Raw genomic sequence first — 22,779 nt, 5'->3', positions numbered from 1 at the left:
ATCATTAAGTATTAATAATAACATAGAGTTAAAGGTAAATTGAGCAAATTGGCTATTTTTGGCTATTTATTTAAGTGTGTATCAAACTGGTAGCCCTTTGCATTAATCAGTACCCAAGAAGTAGCTCTTGGTTTCAAAAAGGTGGGTGACCCCTGATGTACAGGATGAAGAGAAGTGGACCAAGCACTGAACCCTGGGGGACACCTTGTGACAGAGAGGCAGTGGAGGTGGTGCAGTTGTCTATACTGATGTATTGTTGTCTGTTAGTAAGATATGACCTTAACCAGGAGAGGGCGGAGCCAGTGATCTTGAGGGATGATTCCAGGCGGGAAAGGAGAATACTGTAATATGATTGTTCATGTTTTTCACTCAGTACAGATTGGTGTTCTATCAAATTGTGTTGTGCATTACAAACTCAAATGCAGTTTGTGTTAATGAGAAGCTAGCTTATCTCTTGGCGTAGCTAGCTTTTACGTCTAATACCGTAGCATGCCGACGTACGCTAGAAAAAGTTCCTCAGTGTTCACTCTTACAATACCATGTTGCCACAGTTTAGTTATTAAACAAGTTACAGAACGTCAATGAGGTATTGTTGACGCTTTTTGAAAGCATGTTTAAAGTGATTTAGAGGTTGGAGAACGAGCCAACTTTTACAACTTAAAAGACAGGGGGAAAAAAAGCACCTCTTGTCTCTCACAATGATTGTGAATGATGGGCAAAATTCCAAAATAAAGTGCAGTTCCCTTTTAAACACGTTTGCAGCCATAATATACCTTCTAGTGTAGATTGCCTCCATCACACACAGTCCACAAAGTGTTATTCCCGAGAAAGACTTTATCAGCCAATCATCTTGATGACAAGCTCAGTATCTTCTCCCTGTCACCTGACCTTCAATCAACTCGACTTATCTCCTGCAAGACCAGCTGATTGCAACTAACCCAGGTGCATCTCCCCTTGGCTGCAGCTTCTGCTGGAGGTGAACAACGTTCCAGATCTTTCCGCCGGCATCACCTGTTTGTTTGGGGACCAGGCCCAGGTGGAGGGCCACGTCAACGGGAACAGGGTCATGTGTCTGTCTCCGGCCGGAAAGCAGGTCCCTCTAATACCGGAAGGACAAGGTGGGTGTCAATTATTGGGGTGGTTTCAGTCAGTTAACCATATAAATGGAGGGATGAAGTGGACCTGGCAGTTTAACCGCGGATTCCTATCAATCAATCAACCAATGAAATTTACTAATGCAGTCCTCAATCACAAATGTTTGCTGGATGCCTAACGGAATCGAAAAAACGCCACAATGGAGGCTTGTCATCCGAATGGCTGCATTTTCTAGAACCCAAAGAATGAGACGAAGAGTCAAGGAAAAGAAGGACAACAACTGGAATTCCCAGCAAACAAAGTTTTTTTCAAGTTCATGTGAGCAAAGTAGATGTGATTATAAGAATTTACTTTACTCATTCGAAGTACTGGCATATAATGTGTATATGAAGTATGTCTGTAAAAAATACCAAAAAATAGGCGGATACCGATGTACTGTATGTCAAAATGTCTAATACCCGCGTATGATAATCGGTCCGTCCCAAGTTTGCACACGCTGTTTAGCACTTGGTATTTGGATCTTAGGACAGTGGGGAAGAGATTCATATGGCCCCCGTTCCTGGGTGGATCTCACGTGAGAGGAAGAGGGATTTTAGACTGAGACTTCGACAAACTTTACTGATCCAAAAGGAAAGTTGTTCCACCAAGTAGCTCAGTTACGGAGGATGGAAAGGGTAATAATGCACACAAGGGCACAAAAAGAAGCCGAAAACAAAAGGTATAAATTAGACTAAAATCGCACCACCGTAGCAATATAAAATTTAACATCTGTGTAATATTTACATATTATATATAGAGTAAAAAATATATACTGACATATCATAATTTGATATTGTACTTTTATATAATATATACAATATAAAACAAATCCCAATTACCATGTACAATTTTAATCAATCAATGTTTATTTATATAGGCCTAAATCACAAGTGTCTCAAAGGGCTGCACAAGCCACAAAGAGATCCTTGGTTCAGATCCCACATCAAGGCAAAGAAAAACTCAACCCAGTGGGATGAAAATGAGAAACCTTGGAGAGGACCACAGATGTGGGTGACCCCCCTTCTAGGGAGGGGAGGCCGGTGCAATGGACATCGAGTGGGTCTAACATAATATTGTGAAAGTCCAGTCCATAGTGCAGGGGTCGGGAACCTTTTGGGTTGAGAGAGCCATACAAGCCGAATATTTTAAAAAGTATTTCCGTGAGAGCCATATAATATATAATTTTTAACACTGAATACAACTAAATGCGTGCATTTTTAAGTGAGACCAACATTTTTAGAGTATAATAGGTCTCCTATTCTTTTTAATAACATTGTTATTCTGAAGCTAACCAACAACAAATAAAATACTTCTTACCGTTATTGCGACTTCTTGAACAGGTGCAGTAGAAACCGGATGGATGGATTAAAATGCATGAAAATGTTTTATATTTTGAACGTTATTTTTGACACTGTGATTACCAGCGGAATTATTCATTACTTACCGTGTTAAGCAATGTCAGCTAAGATTTATCTGAGAGCCAGGTGCAGTCATCAAAAGAGCCACATCTGGCTCTAGAGCCATAGGTTCCCTACCCCTGCCATAGTGGATCTAACATAATAGTAAGAGTCCAGTCCATAGTGGATCCAACATAACAGTGAGAGTCCAGTCCATAGTGGGGCCAGCAGGAGACCATCCCGAGTGGAGACGGTTCAGCAGCACAGAGATGTCCCCAACCGATGCACAAATAAATGGGTTGTATTTGTATAGCGCTTTTCTACCTTCAAGGTACTCAAAGCGCTTTGACACTACGCCCACATTTACCCATTCACACACACATTCACACACTGATGGAGGGAGCTGCCATGCAAGGCGCCAACCAGCACCCATCAGGAGCAAGGGTGAAGTGTTTGCTAAGGACACAACGGACGCCACGAGGTTGGTACTAGGTGGGGATTGAACCAGGGACCCTTGGGTTGCGCATGGTCACTCTTCCACCGCGCCATGCCGTCCCTATATATATATATATATATATATACATATATATATATATATATATATATATATATATATATATATATATATATATATATATATATACATATATATATATATATATATATATATATATATATATACATACATATGTATATATATATATATATACATATATATGTATATATATATATATATATATATATATATATATATATATATATATATATATATATATATATATATCGCTGAGATAGGCGCCAGCGCCCCCCGCGACCCCAAAAGTGAATAAGCGGTAGAAAATGAATGGATATATATATATATATATATATATATATATATATATATATATATATATATATATATATATATATATATATATATATATATATATATATATATATACATATATATACATTTACAAACATCATGGTGTATTCAAAGTGTGCAGTTTTTTTACTAAAATAGGGAATTTTTACAAACTAATTATTCATGTTTACATTGATTCTTACGGGGAACTCTGCTTCTTTTTACAAACTTTACTTCATCACGTTGAAAAACCAATGAAGTTGTTAAATCGAGGTTCCACTGCAAGTGATTTTGTGTTCGTCCAAGCGAGCGGTCCATCCCGGGTCCCGACTCTATCCATGGCCACCGGACCTGTACCCCCCCCCCCCCTATCCCCCCCCCCCCCCCATACCCACTCCATCTCAGTATATGTAACTGCTGCAGCAAAAAAATATGCAATGCAGTCTGCTAAAATGATGGACAGCGCCACACTACACAGCAACTGACGCTGCGGTCAATGCTGGAATTGCCACAAAACACATTTTACGATAGCTGAAACTCTACCGCAATCTTTTGATTAAAGTGGATAGTGCAGCCCCGAATTCGTCACGTTTCATTTGTCAGGTGAACCGTAAAGAGTGGGATCCTATGAGGCCCCTTGCGGCGTATACATCACACCAGTCGCAGAGTTAGTAATTATTATATCACGGGGTGCTATGTTGACGTTGCACGCTCTGAACTTTAGATCCGGATTTTAAAAGGTCACCTTCACAAGAACGAGGCGATAACAAGGTTACTGGGGTAGCGTCGACAAAGCGTCTCAAAGGCGACATATAACGACAAAACACACACGTGTGTGGCGAGTAGTGACAAATAAGAGCAAACTTTAATGTAGCGTAAAAATGCTAACTTGGGTTGACTTTGAGGCGTGTCTTTGAGCACGTCTTACTGAATCCACACTTCCAAACAGGATACTAATACTAGAGACATGAGCAAAGATGTTGTCTTTAATATGCCACCAGTTTGTCTCCTTTGAGTGCAGTAATCCTCTGAAGTTCTCGCCGAGCGCCAGACGCCAGGTGGCTCTTTATAGCGGCGAGATAAACGTGCGGACATTTTGTGTCTCATTTGGACCCCTCTGTTTTCCCTCATTTGTTCGTCCCTTTCATGCCGCCTGCTTCTCACCTCTCGTGCCGCTTTACGTATGTTTGATGCCTCCCTCCCTTCCCCGCCAGACTGGGCCGGCGTGGAGCTGCGACTGAACTCCGAGGAGACGGGTCGAATGGTCGCCAGCACGGAGGTGAAGTTCTACAACTGCAGCACACATCAAATGTGAGTCTGGTAGGAAACGCACTGACGGAGAGCAGACAAGTTAATTTAGGGCACTGATTTACTGATGCTCACAGCCGCGCTTAAGATGAAGCTCTTAGATAAACTCTGTAGCTAAATGCATCTGTCAGCTTCCATTTAAGTCAACTTTATTCTGGGAAGGAAAACACTGATGTGTCCTTGCACTATGCCATCACAAACTGCAAGATTTCTGTGAAAAGCACATTTTTTGTTAATTTCTTCATTCCAGTTACCAGTGAACCATTGTCTTTACTAAGTTACATCATATTCTCTCCGCCCCCTCCAAACTGAGCCTACTCCCTCCCCTCCACCTTGTATTCAGTGTATAAACTACACTTCTCTCTCCCCCCTCCAAACTGAGCCTACTACCTCCTCTCCACATTGTATTCAGTGTATAGACAATAAACCATCTCCCCCCTCCAAACTGAGCTTACTACCTCCTCTCCACATTGTATTCAGTGTATAAACAATAATGCTCTCCCCCACTCCAAACTGAGACTACTCATTCCCCTCCACCTTGCATTCAGTGTATAAACAATAATGCTCTCTCCCCCTTCCAAACTGAGCTTACACCCTCCTCTCCATCTTGTATTCAGTGTATAAACGATAACGCTCTCTCCCCCCTCCAAACTAAGCCTACTCCCTCCCCTCTACCTTGTATTCAGTGTATAAACAACAATTCTCTCTCCCCCCTCCAAACTAAATCTCCTACCTCCTCTCCACCTTGTATTCAGTGTATAAACAGTAATGCTCTCCACCCCCTCCAAACTGAGCGTACTCCCTCCTCTCCAACTTTTATTCAGTGTATAAACAATAACGCTCTGTCCCCCCTCCAAACTGAGCATACGCCGTCCCTTCCACCATGTATTTCGTGTATAAACAATAATGCTAACAATAATGCTCTCTCCCCCTCTAAACTGAGCATACTCCCTCCCCTCCACCTTGTATTCAGTGTATAAACAAGAACGCTCTCTCCCCCCCTTCCACATTGTATTCAGTGTATGCACAATAATGCTCTCTCCCCCCTCCAAACTGAGCTTACTCCCTCCCCTCCACCTTGTATTCAGTGTATAAATAATAATGCTCTCTCCCTTCTCCAAACCGAGCCTACTCCCTCCACCTTGTATTCAGTGTATAAACAAACTTTTTTTCTCCCCCCTCCAAACTGAGCCTACTCTCTCCTCTCCACCTTGTGTTCATTGTATAAACAATAACGCTCTCCACCCCCTCCAAACTGAGCCTACTCGCTCCTCTCCGCATTGTATTCAGTTTATAAACAATAATACTCTCTCCCCCCTCCAAACTAAGCCTACTCTCTCCCCTCCACATTGTATTTAGTGTATAAACAATAACGCAGCTCTCTCCTTACATACTTTGCTATAAACGTGACCTCTGTCTTTTGAAATCCTCGCACTTTCAAATAAATCTAAGAAAGACCATTTTTGATGACAAAATGTCCGATACAAACTATTTGTCACAGATGGTTTGTTTGGATTTGAACTCGGTTCTTACCAGCTTACAACAGAAGTGTCAAAATAGTTTTCTCTGAGGGCCTCGTCGCAGTTATGTTTGGCCACAGAGGTCCACTTTTAACAGTGACTACTATTATTACACAATTTTTTAATGCATTTTATTAGTATATTTTTTTTAACCAAAATATTAAAAAAATATGTTAAGTTGCAATAATTTCACCTCAGCGTGTAGTGTATAATACTGTACATGGAAAACAGTACTGCTGTTTCTTTGGTTAAAAAAAAAAAAGGCAACTCAGTTGCCAGACTATTACTGTAAAATGTACATTCGTTTTTTTTTACTGTAAATACAAAAATGCAATTTTACATGAACATTTTGGCACCTAAACTGCCAGTTTATATTTTTTTGGTTTTGTTTACTGCAAATCAACAACTCTAGATTTTTCAGTGTATTACTGTAAATGCCAAAACGGCTTCACATTTTATTACGGTAAAAAAAAAGTACAGTTCTTTCATTTAGAAAAAAAAAATGCTGTATAAACCTGAGTAAATTTCAACATTTTGCCATGAAATCTGTTGATACTTTTACATTGCACAATTTGATGGATAACTGGCTCTAAACTCATTATTATTAGTAGTATTTCTTTTAATAAAACAATGGTTTGAATGTTTGATAATATATTTTTGCATAATTACACAGTATTTAAGTTTTAAGATAATATGCAACTGGATGAGGCAATTTCTGAAGGGATTTTAATTGAAGTTGAACTGAAATCCTAGATTTTTTTTTAGAATTGTTAAAGTAGGGCACAGACTTTTGAACAGGCTGAATATTTTGAAGTTGTAACGGTTTGAATCTGATGAAAAATGTGGGAGTTGTGCAACTTTGAAAAATGGAAGAATTGGGAATTTTGGGAAAAGTGTGATTTTTTTTTCAAAATGGTAAACCACTTGACATGTCTGAATGAGTTAAAATGGTTGTTAGAATTTTTTTAATTGGTCCAGGAATGTTGAAGAAGTAACACTGATTCAGAAATGTTATTACGGAATTCCTAGAATTTCAGGAAAACCAGGAATTTTTTCAGTTCGAAAAACAACTATGTTTTTTGTCCTAATTAACTTATTGAAAATAAGATATTCTTCATCTTAGTATGTTAATAATGACTGAAATAATTAAGTACATGTTAGAAAACTGCTGTGTTACTCACTCATAGATGTCATTTTGCTATTTTGATATTTTGCTGTAAAGAAGGTCAGTGAATGAATGTATATAGTGCGGGCGCTCTGAAGTGGAAAAGGGGTAGGATTAAATAAGCTTTGCTTCTTCCTACTCCTTTTCGGACATGATGTATTGTGTATTGCGAAATTATGAAATTAACTGATGTATAATGTTGTATGTATGTCATGTTCGAAATAAACTAAGAAAAGAAAGAAAAGAAAGAAAAGAAAGAATGTTTTGACGGTGGATTGGTTGAAATGCGTTGAAAAATGTGGAAGAAGTAGTTGCCAGAAACAAGGGTGGAAATAAGGCTTTGGAACACCAGGAATTCTGGAAAATCTTGGCTTTTTTTTTTTTAACTTGGAAAATAAAAGTAGTTCAAATTTCCAGGATGGTAGAGTGTGTTGAAGGTGGAATGGTTTGAATCAGTTGAAAAATGTGGAAATGGTGGGAGTTTGAAAAATGTCCAGGAAAACCTGGAATTCTGGGAAATCTGGGAATTTTTGGAATTTTCAAGAGAAAGCCCGCGATTCCCGAATAACTTGAATAGTTTCAAGTTGGAACGGTTTGAATCGGGTGAAAAATGTGGAAGGTAGAGCGCTCAAAAATCTGGAGAAAAAGAAGAATAGATGGATGAATGTTGGTGTGCAAAACTAAATGTGTGAATGCTTTGGAGCAGGGGTGTCAAACTCAAATACAGAGCGGACCAAAGTTTAAAACTGAACAAAGCCGCGGGCCAAGGTTAAACAAATAAACCTTTTAATAGGGACCCAAACAAGTTTTGCATTGAATATTGAACAAGCAAGGCTTATATAACTTTATAGTGACATGCAAAATCGAGTTTCAAATAATAATAATAATAATTGAAAAATATCAATGGAATATCAAATAAAATATAAATAAAAATGTAATGCCTCGGGCTTCACGGTGGCAGAGGGGTTAGTGCGTCTGCCTCACAATACGAAGGTCTTGAGTAGTCAGAGTTCAATCCCGGGCTCGGGATCTTTCTGTGTGAAGTTTGTATGTCCTCCTCGTGACTGTGTGGGTTCCCTCCGGGTACTCCTGCTTCCTCCCAATTTGAAAGACATGCACCTGGGAATAGGTTGATTGGCAACACTAAATTGGCCCTAGTGTGTGAATGTGAGTGTGAATGTTGTCCGTCTATTTGTGTTGGCCCTGCGATGAGGTGGGGACTTGTCGGGTGTACACCGCCTTCCGCCCGATTGTAGCTGAGATAGGCACCAGCGCCCCCCGCGACCCTTAAGGGAATAAGCGGTAGAAAATGGATGGATGGATGGATGTAATGCCTCTTTTCTACAAGCCGCCTTTTGAGGTAAATATCAAATTTTTTTTCCACAGGCCAATAATAAATTTGAAAAAATTAAATAATAACCCGAGTAATCAAACATTCAAGCCTTGCAGTGGCAAGAGAAAGTGCATGAATAAAATGTTAATTATTTGCTACACTGCTTTAAGACTGAATATGGAACAAGCAACGCTTATATAACCTAAAAGTGCAATATCAACTTTCAAAAAACAAACAAAAAAATATCAATGCAATAATAAATACAATTTAAATAAAATGTTGAATGCCTCTTTTCTCTTTGCAGTCTTCTGAGGTAAATATCAACATTAACTTTTTCCACAGGCTAATAAATTGGAAAATAAAATAACAATGAATAAATCAACCATTCGGGCCTTTTTACTGCTCAGTTTGTGACGCACTGATCTAATCTGATGTGCCCAAGCCAGATACCTGGCATCTTTTCTTGGATGCTAGTTTATTAATGTCGGGGCTCAGGCTTTGAGCTGAGGCAACCTGAAGTGGGCAGGGTTTGGTGGCAGCGAGGGGTGTATATTGTAGCGTCCCGGAAGAGTTAGTGCTGCAAGGGGTTCCTGGTATTTGTTCTGTTGTGTTTATGTTGTGTTACGGTGGCGATGTTCTCCCGAAATGTGTTTGTCATTTGTGGGTTCACAGTGTGGCGCATATTTGTAACAGTGTTAAAATTTGTTTATCAGGCCACTTTCAGTGTGACCTGTATGGCTGTTGATCAAGTATGCCTTGCATTCACTTGTGTGCGTGTGTGTGTAAAAGATGCATATATTATGTGATTGGGCCGGTACGCTGTTTCTGAGTAGATAAAGCAGGCGTGACGAAAGATTGTAGAGGACGCTAAAGGCAGCGCCTTTAAGGTACGCCCCCAATATTGTTGTCTGGGTGGAAATCGGAAGAATGGTTGCACCATGGAGATTTTTGGGAGGGGCATTGAAAATTGGGAGTGTCCCAGGAAAATCGGGAGGGTTGGCAAGTATGATTATTAGCGGTGAATGCGTTGTTACGGCGGCACCACCGCTGTATAAAACCGGCGGGACAGCTCTAATGTTAATTTGATATTTACACAGGGCCAGAGTATACACACATGCTTTGGAGCATTCTCATAATTAAATGTAGTACTTTTTTTTCTCCCAAAATGGAAAGGAAGCATACATTTAGTGAGAAAAGTTACTGCACTTTATTAATACATATTATTTCCAGGCTTTCAAGGGCCAAAGAAAATGAAGGGGCGGGCCACATCTGGCCCCCAGGCCTTGAGTTTGACACCTGTGAGCTCACAGAACAAAGTGAGTTATTTATGAGCACCATTTAGATCGGTTAAAGAGGAGGAGCTTTTGAAGCAGGTTCACGCCACATAAGATGGCCTCAGCATCCGTGACCGAGCAGCTTTACTCCTCGCGTCCCTGAATAGAACATCATCAGACGAAACTGCGCCTTTTTTTTTTTTAAACTAACGTTCCCCGAGGCGCAGCGTTTGATAATTGTGTTTGTTGTAAGATGAGAGATGTTCAAATACCTGGCGGGTGTTTGAAACAGTGTCATTTGAATGTTGTGTCGTGCTCGAAGGGACGGGACTTGGTAAGATTTTTACCATTCCAATTCCACTTTCAATTCTGCTGAACTGTTGGCTTCTTTATGGATTCTATTATTGGTTGTCAATTGGATAGAAGGTAGCAGACAAGTTAATTAGCATTAAACAGGCGAACCAATATTGAATCTATATTGCAGATTGTAAAAAAAATAAAATATATATATTTTTTAAATAATAATACAAATAAATAAATAAAAAAGGTATGTATAATCCATTATGTACACTTCATTAACAATCAAACCTCAATATTTCATGTTTGCTGAAGTCAAAACTGAAAGAATTTTACATGCATTTATCAGAAATGTATTTATTATTTCCAGCCGTTTTTTTTGCAGGCCACGAAAATAATGTTGCCGGGTCCCACAAATTTATTTGGCACATCACATAAAGTAAGCAGGCAGGCTACGCAAAATGACAGGACAGTCCATTTGAAATGATGCGGCAGGCCACGTAAATGACACGGTGGGCAAGATAAAATTACGTGGCGGGACACATAAAATGATGCAGGGTGCCACATAATATGATGTGGTGTGTAACTTAAAATGATGTGATGGGCCACTTTAAAACAATACGGTGGGCCACATAAATGATGAAGGGAATAACATTAAATGAAGCAATGGGCCACTTTAAATGACGCGGAGGGTCACCAAAAATGATGTGGCGGGACACATATAATGATGCAGGAGGTAACAGAAAATGAAGCGGTGGGCCACGATTAAATGAAACGGCGGGTCACTTTTAAATGAAACCGCAAGCCATGTAAAATGATGCAGGGAATGAAGCTGCGGTAAATGAAGTGGCGGGCCATTTAAAATGATGCAGGGGGCCACATTAAATTGGGCGGCGGGCCAAATGATGCAGGGTGTATCAGAAAATAAGTGGCGGGACAAATAAAATGATGCAGGAGGTAACAGAAAATGATGCGGCGAGCCACATTTAAATGAAACTGCAAGACATAAAATGATGCAGGAAATGTACGGCGCACCAGGTTAAATGAATCGGCGGGCCATGTAAAATGATGCAGGGGGTAACGGAAAATGAAGCGAGAGGCCACATTAAAATTAAACAGTGGGACACGTAAAATGATGCCGGGAATAACATAAAATGAAGCGATGGGCCACACAAATTATGTGGCGGGACACATAAAATGATGCAGGAGGTAACAGAAAATTGCGTGGCAGGCTGTATTTAAATGAAATGGCACGCCTCATTAATGATGCAGGGAATGAAGCGGCGGGCCACGTAAAATGATGCAGTGGACCACATAAGATGATGTGGCAGGACACATAAAACAATACGGGGGAACACAAATCGATGCGGCAGGCCATTCAAATGATGTGGTGGGCTACAAAAATGATGTAGGGGGTAACATAAAAATGGGATCCTATGGACCCCAACAAAATGATGCAGGGAATAACATAACATAATGCTGGAGGTAACATTAAATGATGCGGGGAGCAACATAAAAGATGTGGTGGGTGACGTAAAATGTTGCAGGGGTAACATAAAATTACGCGGTGGGCCACATAAAATGATGCAGGGGGCTACTTAAAATGAAACGGAAGGAACACATAAAACAATGCGGGGGGAAACATAAAACGATGCAACGTGCCATTTAAATCATGTGTCGGGCGACGTAAAATAATGCAAATGGTAACATAAAATGAGTCGACGGACCACGTAAAATGATGCAGGGGCCACATAAAATGATACGGCGAGACACGAAATGACGCGGAGGGGTAACATAAAACGATTCGGCAGGCTATTTAAATGATGTGGCGGGCCACATAAATTATGTAGGTGGTATCATGAAATGATGCAGGGAATAACATAAAATGATGCGGTGGACCGCGTAAAATGAAGTGGCTGGTCGCTCTAAATAAGCGTGTGATAACATAAAATGATGCAGGGGGTAGCATAAAATAACGCGGTGGGCCACTTAAATGAAGCAGCGGGCCACATTGAATGATGCAGGGGGTAACATAAAATTATGCGGAGGCCAACTATAAAATGATGCAGTGGGCCACCTAAAATTATGCGACGGAACACAGAGAACGATGCGGAGGGCAACATAAAACGATGCAGCAAGCTATTTAAATTATGTGGTGGGACACGTAAAATGATGTAGGTGGCAACATAAAATGATGCAGGGAATAACATAAAAATGATGCGGTGGACCACGTAAAATGATTTGGCAGGCCGTTTAAAAAGGCATGTGGTAACATAAAATGATGCGTGGGTAACATAAAATGATGCGTTGGGTCATTTTAAATGAAGCAGCGGGCCACATAAAATGATGCAGGTGGTAACTTAAAATAATGCCTCGGCCACATATAAAATGATGCAGTTGGCCACTTAAAATGATGCAGCGGGACACAGAAAATGATGTGGGGGCCTATTTAAATGATGAGGCGGGTCACATAAAATAATGTAGGTGTAACAAAATAATGCAGGTGGTAACATAAATTGATGCAGAGGGTAACATAAAAAGATGCAGGGGTAACAAAATAATGCAGGTGGTAACATGATATAATGCAGGTGGTAACATAAAATGATGCAGGAGACAACATAAAATGATGCTGCGGGCCGCATAAAAAAAACAGGTGGTAATATAAAATGTTGTAGCGTGCAACATAAAATGAAGCGGCAGGCCACTTCAAATGATGCAGTGGGTATAATACAATGATACAGCTAGCAACATAAAATGATGCGACTGGCCACATTAAATAATGTAGAAGGTAACTGTGGAGGGGGGCATTGCCTGCAGGACTGTCGCGGAACGGGGTGTGCAAGGACCGGCCTCGAAGACACCGATAAGTGAGTGGATGGCCCAGGTGGGCCTTGTTATCTAATCACCTGTCGCTTTTATGAGCAGCAGCCAGGATGAGACGAGTAGTTGAAGTTGGAGGAGGTGCTGATGAGCGGACGAAAGACAAAAACACATTGTGCTGGAAAGCAGAAGCCTATTGGTTGTTAGGAAAATAAAACAGTGTTATACCCTGAATTCCGGGCTCTCCTGGCAGTGTGCACTAGAGGGCACCTCTACAGTAGCATAAAATGATGCAGGGGGTAACAAATACTTATGTGGTGGGCCACTATAAATCATGTGGGGGGCCACATACAATGACTTGGCGGGCCAGTGTAAATCATATGGTGGGCCAGATTTGGTCTCCGGGCCCTGAGTTTCACACCTGTGCTGTAATTTTAGCAGTGTTGCTAACATGTTCCACAACTGACTGTAATGTTAGGTGGTATGTATGGACGATGAATTCCATCTTCACTGACACATTGATGATAACGTGTTTGCAAAACACCAGGCCTACTCAGTGGCCTCGTGCTTAGAGTATCCGCCCTGAGATCGGTAGGTCGTGAGTTCAAACCCCAGCCGAATCATACAAAAGACTATAAAAATGGGGCCCATTACCTCCCTGCTTGGCACTCAGCATCAAGGGTTGGAGGCACTACTGCTGCTAACTGCTGCCCTCACCTCCCAGGGGGTTGAACAATGGTGTGGGTCAAATGCAGAGGACATATTTCACCACACCTAGTGTGTGTGTGACAATCATTGATACTTTAACTTAAAAACAAACAATAAATTCAAGACAACAACATATGCAATTGCATGCATTTTTCTCCCAAATTTAAAATAATAATCAATGCATTTCATCAGACAGTGCTTTGTTATTTACAGCCTTACTTTGCAGGCCACGCAAAATAAAACGGCAGACCACAATGACTTGGCAGGCAACTTTAAGTCCCGGGCTTTGAGTTTGATCCCTGTGCTGAAATGTGGCTGCAATGTTAGCAGTGTTGCTAACACAGCTATGTTAGGTGTATTCTGAAATCCCAAAAAGAGGACACATATATGCGTGCCAAGGCGGTCAGCACGCCAAGGCAAGGACTAGATGCAAATTTGCCAATGATTTTCGAACTCGAATTTGCTTTATAAATAATATATTTATTTAAATAAAGCATTTTTTCTCCTCTGTTCACAGCAGTGTTGGCGCTATGAATTTTGAAAATGGGATCCAATGGACCCCAACAAGTCATAAAAATGGGGTCCCACAGTAAATTTTTGGGGTCCCACTTTTTTGTAAGTGTTTTGAAAACAAATGATAAACATGCATTATCCTGTTATATCTTCCATTATATATTGTGTTTTGGAAAAAGGTTGTGATAAACGTTACTTCATTCATTAAAAGAAATAATAAAAAAAGAAGACAAATTTGTATGCATATGTAAATGTATTCAGTTGTAAACATTCATTCACTTTCTTTTTTCCTTCATGGATCTAGACTTTACCGCTTCTAGTAGTTTTTTCTACGTTTTTATTTTATAAGTTGTAGGTGTATTTAGTTCAGAATAAAAGTGTAAAATGTGTTTTGCTTCGGTCATGAAATGATGATAATGGTGTGCCAGGGCATACATACATTTTATATTTAACGCTTAAGTCTCTGGAGTCTACATCAACTTCAGATCTATCCCTCATTTCAAAATGTTTTTATTTTTTTTTATGTAATTTTTTTGTTTATTTTCCGTCCTTTTTTGTCAAACAAAACTATGTTTTTTATGGCAAATCAGAATCAGAATAGTTTTTATTGCCATTGTTTGAGAACGGGTTCTCACACAAAATATGCAAAATCTTCCACCAAATATATTTTTCAAAGTGGAATATTTGATGTGACGTAATCGGAACCTTGGATAGGTCAATAATTCATAATTGCATTGGTTTTGATTCAATATTATGTTTTGAGCAATGACAGTTTGAATGAAAAAAAACAGCTTTGTTTCACTCTATCACAATATACACCGCGGGAGGTGTATATTGTAGCGTCCCGGAATAGTTAGTGCTGCAAGGGGGCCTGGGTATTTGTTCTGTTGTGTTTATGTTTTGTTACGGTGCGGATGTTCTCCCAAAATGGGTTTGTCATTCTTGTTTGGTGTGGGTTCACAGTGTGGCGCATATTTGTAACAGTGTTAAAGTTGTTTGTACGGCCACCCTCAGTGTGACCTGTATGTTGACCAAGTATGCCTTGCATTGACAATCAATCCATTCCCTCGCTCTCTCACTTTCTTTGTCTCCGCCCCTCCTTCACGAATGCTGCTGCGTGTGCACACCTTCACAATTTGTTTTTTTTTCAACCCCTTCATAACCCTGGACGTACATTGAAAATGCACGCAACCATGACTCGAAATGCCGGACATTTGAGGCATTTAAGAAACCCCGCCCAGACAGCCACGCAAAAGAGGACATGTCCGAGGAAAAGAGGACGTATGGTCAGTCTAAGCTATGCTAGTGTTGCTAACATGTGTGTCCTCCTGTCCCACTACCTAATATTGCATCGTTGTTGGCGGTTCATGACATCCATTACAATGGACATTTCCCCGTCCAGCGAATGATCCTGAGCCACCAGCACATCATCTCTGAATTCTGGTGTCCACAAAAGGGAGGTGGCGTTTGATTGATGGCGGCATTCACAGTCAAATGAGCCCACAGCGCAGCACCGATGCTAACGGCTCTTTGACTGCCACATAAATACAAGAGTGTACCCAATTAAGTCATTAGTGGGAGCAGTTGAAAGCTGGTCATACATATACGGCCTTCATTAGCAACCCTGCCAACTACTCTGATGAATATTGCAACAACAACGCGGTTCCTGACTTCTGCGCCTCTTCACCTGCAGCATCACGTCACCCCGCTAATTAATGATCCTGACTTTGCTGCTCCCTGCCGCTTCTGGACTATAAATACCTCACCTCCACACGCGCGGGAAAAGCATCTTGCGCTCTCCTACACGTATTCTTTACACTTAGATGCATATATCCATGTCAACACTGGCGTACATGAAGATTGCTGAAGACCTTATACCTGTGTGTGTTTTGTGTGTGTACATATGTGTGTGTGTGTGTGTGTGTGTGTGTGTGTGTGTGTGTGTGTGTGTGTGTGTGTGTGTGTGTGTACTGTATATGAATGTACATACATGTACAAACATACATAAATATACACACATATATATATATATATATATATATATATGTAGGTGTGGGAAAAAAATCACAAGACTACTTCATCTCTACAGATCTGTTTCATGAGGGGTTCCCTCAATCATCAGGAGATTTTCTCATTCATCTCCTGATGATTGAGGGAACCCCTCATGAAACAGATCTGTAGAGATGAAGTAGTCTTGTGATTTTTTTCCCACACCTACATATTGCGCTCTACCACGGTATCGAGCACTATTCTCTGGATAATCCAATCAAGACATATATATATATATATATATATATATATATATATATATATATATATATATATATATATATATATATATATATATATATGTATATACATACATATATATATATATATATATACATACACACACAAATGTACATACATGCATATTAACACATGTACATACATACATATACATACATATATAGATACATGTATACACATGTGTACATACATATACACCTAAATACATACAAAACACAGAACCAGTAAAGTTGGCACTGTTGTGATCCGATGGTCGGATCATCACCATATTGTTATTTTTGTTCCATTTTTATATCACTCTGCGGTTTGACATGCTTAGTTCCTGTTTTGTTCGTTTCCATGGTCACTCATTAGTTTCAGTTGCTACTCTCTTTTCCAGCACACCTGTCTTTACTAATCACCACCTTTTATAAGCCAGCCTTTTCTGTTCACTCATTGTCGGATCTTAGTTTGTTCACATACATCTGTTTATGACTTGTCTCTCACTATCGATTTCGCTAGCTCTCACGCTAAGCTTTATTTTATTCCTAACTTTCACGCTAGTTGTTTTGTGTTTCCTTTTGTGTGCCTTTGTGCCAAATGTTTGCGTTTCGGTTAGTTTGACCTAGCTTTCCATGCTAGCGCTTTTATTTGCCTTTTCTATTTGTACCAGTGTTTTTGTTCATAGCTCCTTTTGTTTAATAAATCCCTTAGTTCTTACCTTTTCGCTGTGTTCTTGCTGACGCATCCACGGAGGACCGAATCCGGCATTACAATGCCACACAAGCGTAACAGGCACGTTGTATAAATGGTAAATAAAACCAGAATACAATGATCTGCAAATCCTTTTCAACAAATATTCAATTGAATAGACTGCAAAGAAAATGTATTTAACGTTCAAACTGGAAAACGTTGTTGTTTTTTTTTGCAAATATTAGCTGGCACAAGTGGCAAAAAAGACAGAGAAAGTTGAGGAATGCTCATCAAAAACTTATTTGGAACATTCCCCAGGTGGACAGGCTAATTGGGAAGAGGTGGGTGCCAGGATTGGGTATAAAAGCAGCTTCCATGAAATGCTCAGTCATTCACAAACAAGGATGGGCGAGGGTCACCACTTTTTTTTTAACAAATGCGTGAGAAAATTGTCAAACAGTTTAGGAACAACATTTCTCAAGGAGCTATTGAAAAAAATGTATGGATTTCACCATATACGGTCCGTAATATAATTAAAAGGTTCAGACAATCTGGAGAAATCACTGCACATAAATGGCAAGGCCGTGACTTTCTATCCCTCAGGCGGTACTGCATTAAGAACCGACATCAGTGTGTAAAGGATATCACCACATGGGCTCAGGAACACTTCAGAAAACCACTTTCAGTAACTACACTTGGTCGCTAAATCTGTAAGTGCAAGTTAAAACTCTACTATGCAAAGCCAAAGCCATTTATCAACAACACCCAGAAACGCCGCAGGCTTTGTTGGGCTTAAGCTCACCTTAGGTTGGACTGATGGAATGTGGAAAAGTGTTCTACGGTCTGACGAGTCCACATGACGTGACATTATGGGAGGTGTGTACAAAGGTGCGCTTGCCTGTCTGTGATAAGGAGAGACAACAGAGTGGGAAGAGCCTGTAGTGTAATGCCAGCAGCTAAAAGCAACTGCGTGAGAACGTATACTCGAATATCAGGATATAGTCATTTTCTATATCGCATAGAGGCAAACCCGCGATACATATATCGATTATATCGATATATCGCCCAGCCCTAATATATACATACATATATACACATATGTACATACAGTACATACAGATACATATATATATTACATTTTATTATGAATGTACCTTTCACTACATTATTGTTTGTATATTAATGTTGGAGGGCTTTATTTTAAGGCGTTTAGCCACTTTGTACTTGTTTTATACTAAAGATTAAAATGCATAAAAAAGAAAGACGTATGTGTTCTAATCTTAGGCTTGTGAATGATATTCCAAAAAAAGGTGCAGTTCCCCATTAAATATAATTCCATTCAATCATTGTGCCAAAGAGTGCACTTGGGTCTGTGAGCACAATTAGATGAGTCCAAATATGATGATTGATGTATTTGATGATACACAATTTGAGGACAGAAGGAGAGACGGCTGCCCGACTGTCCGTGAAGAGGAAAATAACCGCTTTTGTCTGGGTGAGACAACAAAAGCTGTGCTCTGACTGAGGTTGGGCCGTTACATTTGTCTGAAATGAGATGTCATTTTCTGCTCGGCTTGAAGGGAAATAACTTTTTTCACCAAGCAAAAAAAAAAAAAATCTGATAAGATTTAGTTTACGAGGTGACGGTCTGTGTAGTTAGGGTAGGTGGCTTGTTGCCAGGGGAGACCCTCTTTCAAAGGCAGACGCAAAGTCTTCAGAAACGCCTGTGTGATCTCTGGAGTTGAACTCCACAAACTGCTTTTTTTTTGTTTTGTTTGTGGGTTTGTTACTAAAAGGAAAAGATAACCATAGACAGGGCAATGAAACCGGTGAAGGAAATGTTATATATATATATATATATATATATATATATATATATATATATATATATATATATATATATATATATATATATGTGTGTGTATATATGTATATACAGTATATATATATATATATATATATATATATATATATTATATATATACATATATATATATACATATATATATATATATATATATATATATATATATATATATATATATATATATATATATATATATATTTGTTTCAACTCATATTGAAACCCCGTTTCAAAATGAGTTGGGAAATTGTGTTACATGTAAACACAAACTGAATACAATGATTTGCAAATCAATTTCAACCCATACTCAGTTAAAACTGATGAACATTTTTTTTTTTGCCAAATATTCATTAACTTTAAATTTTGATGCCAGCAACACGTAACAAAGAAGTTGGGAAAGGTGGCAATAAATACTGATAAATTTGAGGAATACTCATCTAGCACTTATTTGAAACATCCTACAGGTGTGCAGGCTAATTGGGAACGGGGGGGGGGGGGGCATGATTGGGTATAAAAGCAGCTTCCATGAAATGCGAAGTAATTCACAAACAAGGATGGGGCGAGGGTCACCAATTTTTAAGCAAATTGTCGAACAGTTTTAGAACAACATTTCTCAACGAGCTATTGCAAGGAATTTAGGAATTTTACCATCTACGGGCCGTAAAATCATCAAAAGGTTCAGAGAATCTGGAGAAATCACTACACGTAAGCGATGATATTACGGACCTTTGATCCCTCAAGCGGTACTGCATCAAAAACCGACATCAGTGTGTAAAGGATATCACCACATGGGCTCAGTAACACTTCATAAAACCACTGTCAGTAACTACAGTTGATCGCTACATCTGTAAGTGCAAGTTAAAACTCTACTATGCAAAGCGAAAGCCATTTATCAACAACACCCAGGAACGCCGCTGGCTTTGCTGGATTCGAGCTCATCTAAGATGGACTGATGCAAAGTGGCAAAGTGTTCTGTGGTCTGACGCGTCCACATTTCAAATTATATTTGGAAACTGTGGACGTGGTGTCCTCCGGAACAAAGAGGAAAATAACCATCTGAATTGTTATAGGCGCAAAGTTCAAAAGCCAGCATCTGTGAGGGTATGGGGGTGTATAAGTGCCCAAGGCAAGGGTAACTTACACATCTGTGAAGGTACCATTAACGCTTAATGGTCCATACAGGTTTTGGAGCAACATATGTTGTCATCCAAGCAACGTTATCACGGACACCCCTCTTATTTCAGTAAAACAATGCCAAGCAATGTGTTACAACAGCGTGGCTTCGTAGTAAAAGAACGTGGGTACTTTCCCCGCCCGCCTGCAGTCAAGACATGTCTCCAATCAAAAATGTGTGGCGCATTATGAAGCGAAAAATACGACAACAAGACCCCGGACTGTTGAACAACTTAAGCTGTACATCAAGCAAGAATGGTAAAGAATTCCACTTTCAAAGTTTCAACAATTAGTTTCCTCAGTTCCCAAACGTTTATTGAGTGTTGTTAAAAGAAAATGTGATGTAACACAGAGGTTAACATGCCCTTTCCCAACTACTTTGGCACGTCTTCCAGCCATGAAATTCTAAGTTAATTATTATTTGTAAAAAAAAAAAAAGTTTATGAGTTTGAACATCAAATATCTTGTCTTTGTAGTGCATTCAATTGAATATGGGTTGAGAAGGATTTGCAAATAATTGCATTCCGTTTATATTTACATCTAATACAATTTCCCAACTCATATGGAAACGGGGTTTATATATATATATATATTTATATTTGCCGTGTATAAGTAATTAGAATGCCAAAAAAAGAAAAAACATGTGTTCCTGTCTTAGGGATTGTAAATAATAGGCATATTCACCAAAAAGTTTTCCTCAAACAATGGTGACAGTCCCCTCTGTAGTTTCTATGTGGTCCTTCCTGCTAACAGAAGAACTGATTTCTCCGTCCTGCAGGTGTCTGTCCTGTGTCAACAGCACGTTCCGCTGCCACTGGTGTAAATATCGCAACACGTGCACCCATGACCCGAGCAGCTGCTCCTTCCAGGAGGGCAGAGTCAATGCCTCGGAGGTACTCCACACTGCACACGCTTTTCATTCACATTCACACTGAGAGACACTTAATGACACAACACAAAAGACTACAATGCGTCTTAAACTATAGTAGACATGCAATAAATACTATTAATGTGCAAGTGTGGCTTTTATGTGCAGTGAAACTAACATGCATATTATTTGTATTAGAGAAGTCTTTGCTACTTTAATCCCCGAGGCTGCATACGGACATGTACATGACTAGAAAAGATGATGTCAGCAAGATAGCTGCAGAGACAGATTGTTAATCTCCAGAGCAGGAATAGTTTCAGATAAATGATGCACGCAGATTGTTGCATTAGGCGATATATCCTCTTAGCAACCAGCATCCATCACACGTTCATGTCGCATTACATGGCCATTTCTTTTCTGAAATTTGTAAATGTGACAAAATAAATATCCACTGCAGAGGATGCTAGTTTTCGGGAGGAAGCCCCTGATTTTGAACACACTGTTTGAATTTAGAATAAATAACAACAACAACGGAATCATTCAGTAGTATGGTCAAACTAACACAGTCATAAAACCTGTATCTACCTCACAGGCAAGTACCATATTTTCCGGACTATAACCCGCACCCAGTGAATTTTTGAAGAAAATAATAAACTTCCTTATACAAACCGCAGATATATACGTTGTGAAATTAGTTATTTACACAGAAATGTTTTGTAAGTGTTTATTTACATACACTGCAAAAACTGAAATCTAAGTAAGATAAAATATCTCAAACAAGGGTGATATTTGTTTATTTTCTGTTTGATAAGATTATTCTTCTCACTAAACAGATTTTATGCTGGAGTGTTATACTTGTTTTCAGGGTTTTGATCCTAAATTATCTCAGTAAGATATTACAGCTTGTAGCTGAGATTGTATGACCTATATTGAGTAAAACATGCTTGAAACTAGAATATCAACTGTTGCAAAGCTGTGTCATCAACACTCACAACTATAAAACTACTTTTTTTAAAGTAATAACTTCTTATTTCAAGCATGAAAAAAAAATCATGACTTTGACACAATGTTGTCTCATAATTAAAACGGATGACAGCCAAATGGACTTTGCTGTTTTATTTTCAATGAAACAATAGAAAACACACACACACATAAAATAGTACAGTTGGCACAGTACAGTAAACGGACAGTTAATATTCAAACATTTCACAGGTGCCATTTCGAACAATTTTGAACAGAAATAGTTCATACACATTCAGATAAATTCTTCAAAATTACAATTCAAAATTTTTGGCCGGGGGCCGGGCTATATATATGCGCACTAATTGACTGAAAGAGCACGCACTTGGGGCGATGATGTCATGTTATAGATGGGAAAATGCATTTTTAGACAATATGATTTGCCTGAGCGGCTAGGAGACCCCGAGAGTAACAAGCGGTTGCCTTGTTGCATTTCCATTAAGAACAATAAACTAGTTTTTAGTATAAGTTTGCTGGTTTCAAGAAATGTAATGCCGAGCGCATATCATTATGTCAAGATAATGGCACTAGCTTTTACTTCATTTAAGAATATTTTTCAACATATCGAGCAAAAAAG

General features: G+C 39.3%; 1 protein-coding gene across 4 annotated transcripts in view; it reads left to right on the top strand.

Moving 5' to 3' along the window:
* Nucleotides 1-22,779, top strand: part of LOC133542108 (plexin-A2-like) — a 372,047-nt gene that overhangs the window by 217,509 nt on the left and 131,759 nt on the right. For all 4 annotated transcript variants that reach the window (XM_061885956.1, XM_061885972.1, XM_061885963.1 and 1 more), the window contains exons 7-9: nucleotides 965-1,118; nucleotides 4,593-4,689; nucleotides 21,093-21,207. In XM_061885956.1, the coding sequence (XP_061741940.1) occupies nucleotides 965-1,118; nucleotides 4,593-4,689; nucleotides 21,093-21,207 (366 nt within the window). The remainder of the gene's footprint in view (nucleotides 1-964; nucleotides 1,119-4,592; nucleotides 4,690-21,092; nucleotides 21,208-22,779) is intronic.

Source organism: Nerophis ophidion, linkage group LG02, assembly GCF_033978795.1.
Source record: "Nerophis ophidion isolate RoL-2023_Sa linkage group LG02, RoL_Noph_v1.0, whole genome shotgun sequence".
NCBI lineage: Eukaryota > Metazoa > Chordata > Actinopteri > Syngnathiformes > Syngnathidae > Nerophis > Nerophis ophidion.
This window is presented reverse-complemented; position numbering and strand designations above follow the sequence as displayed.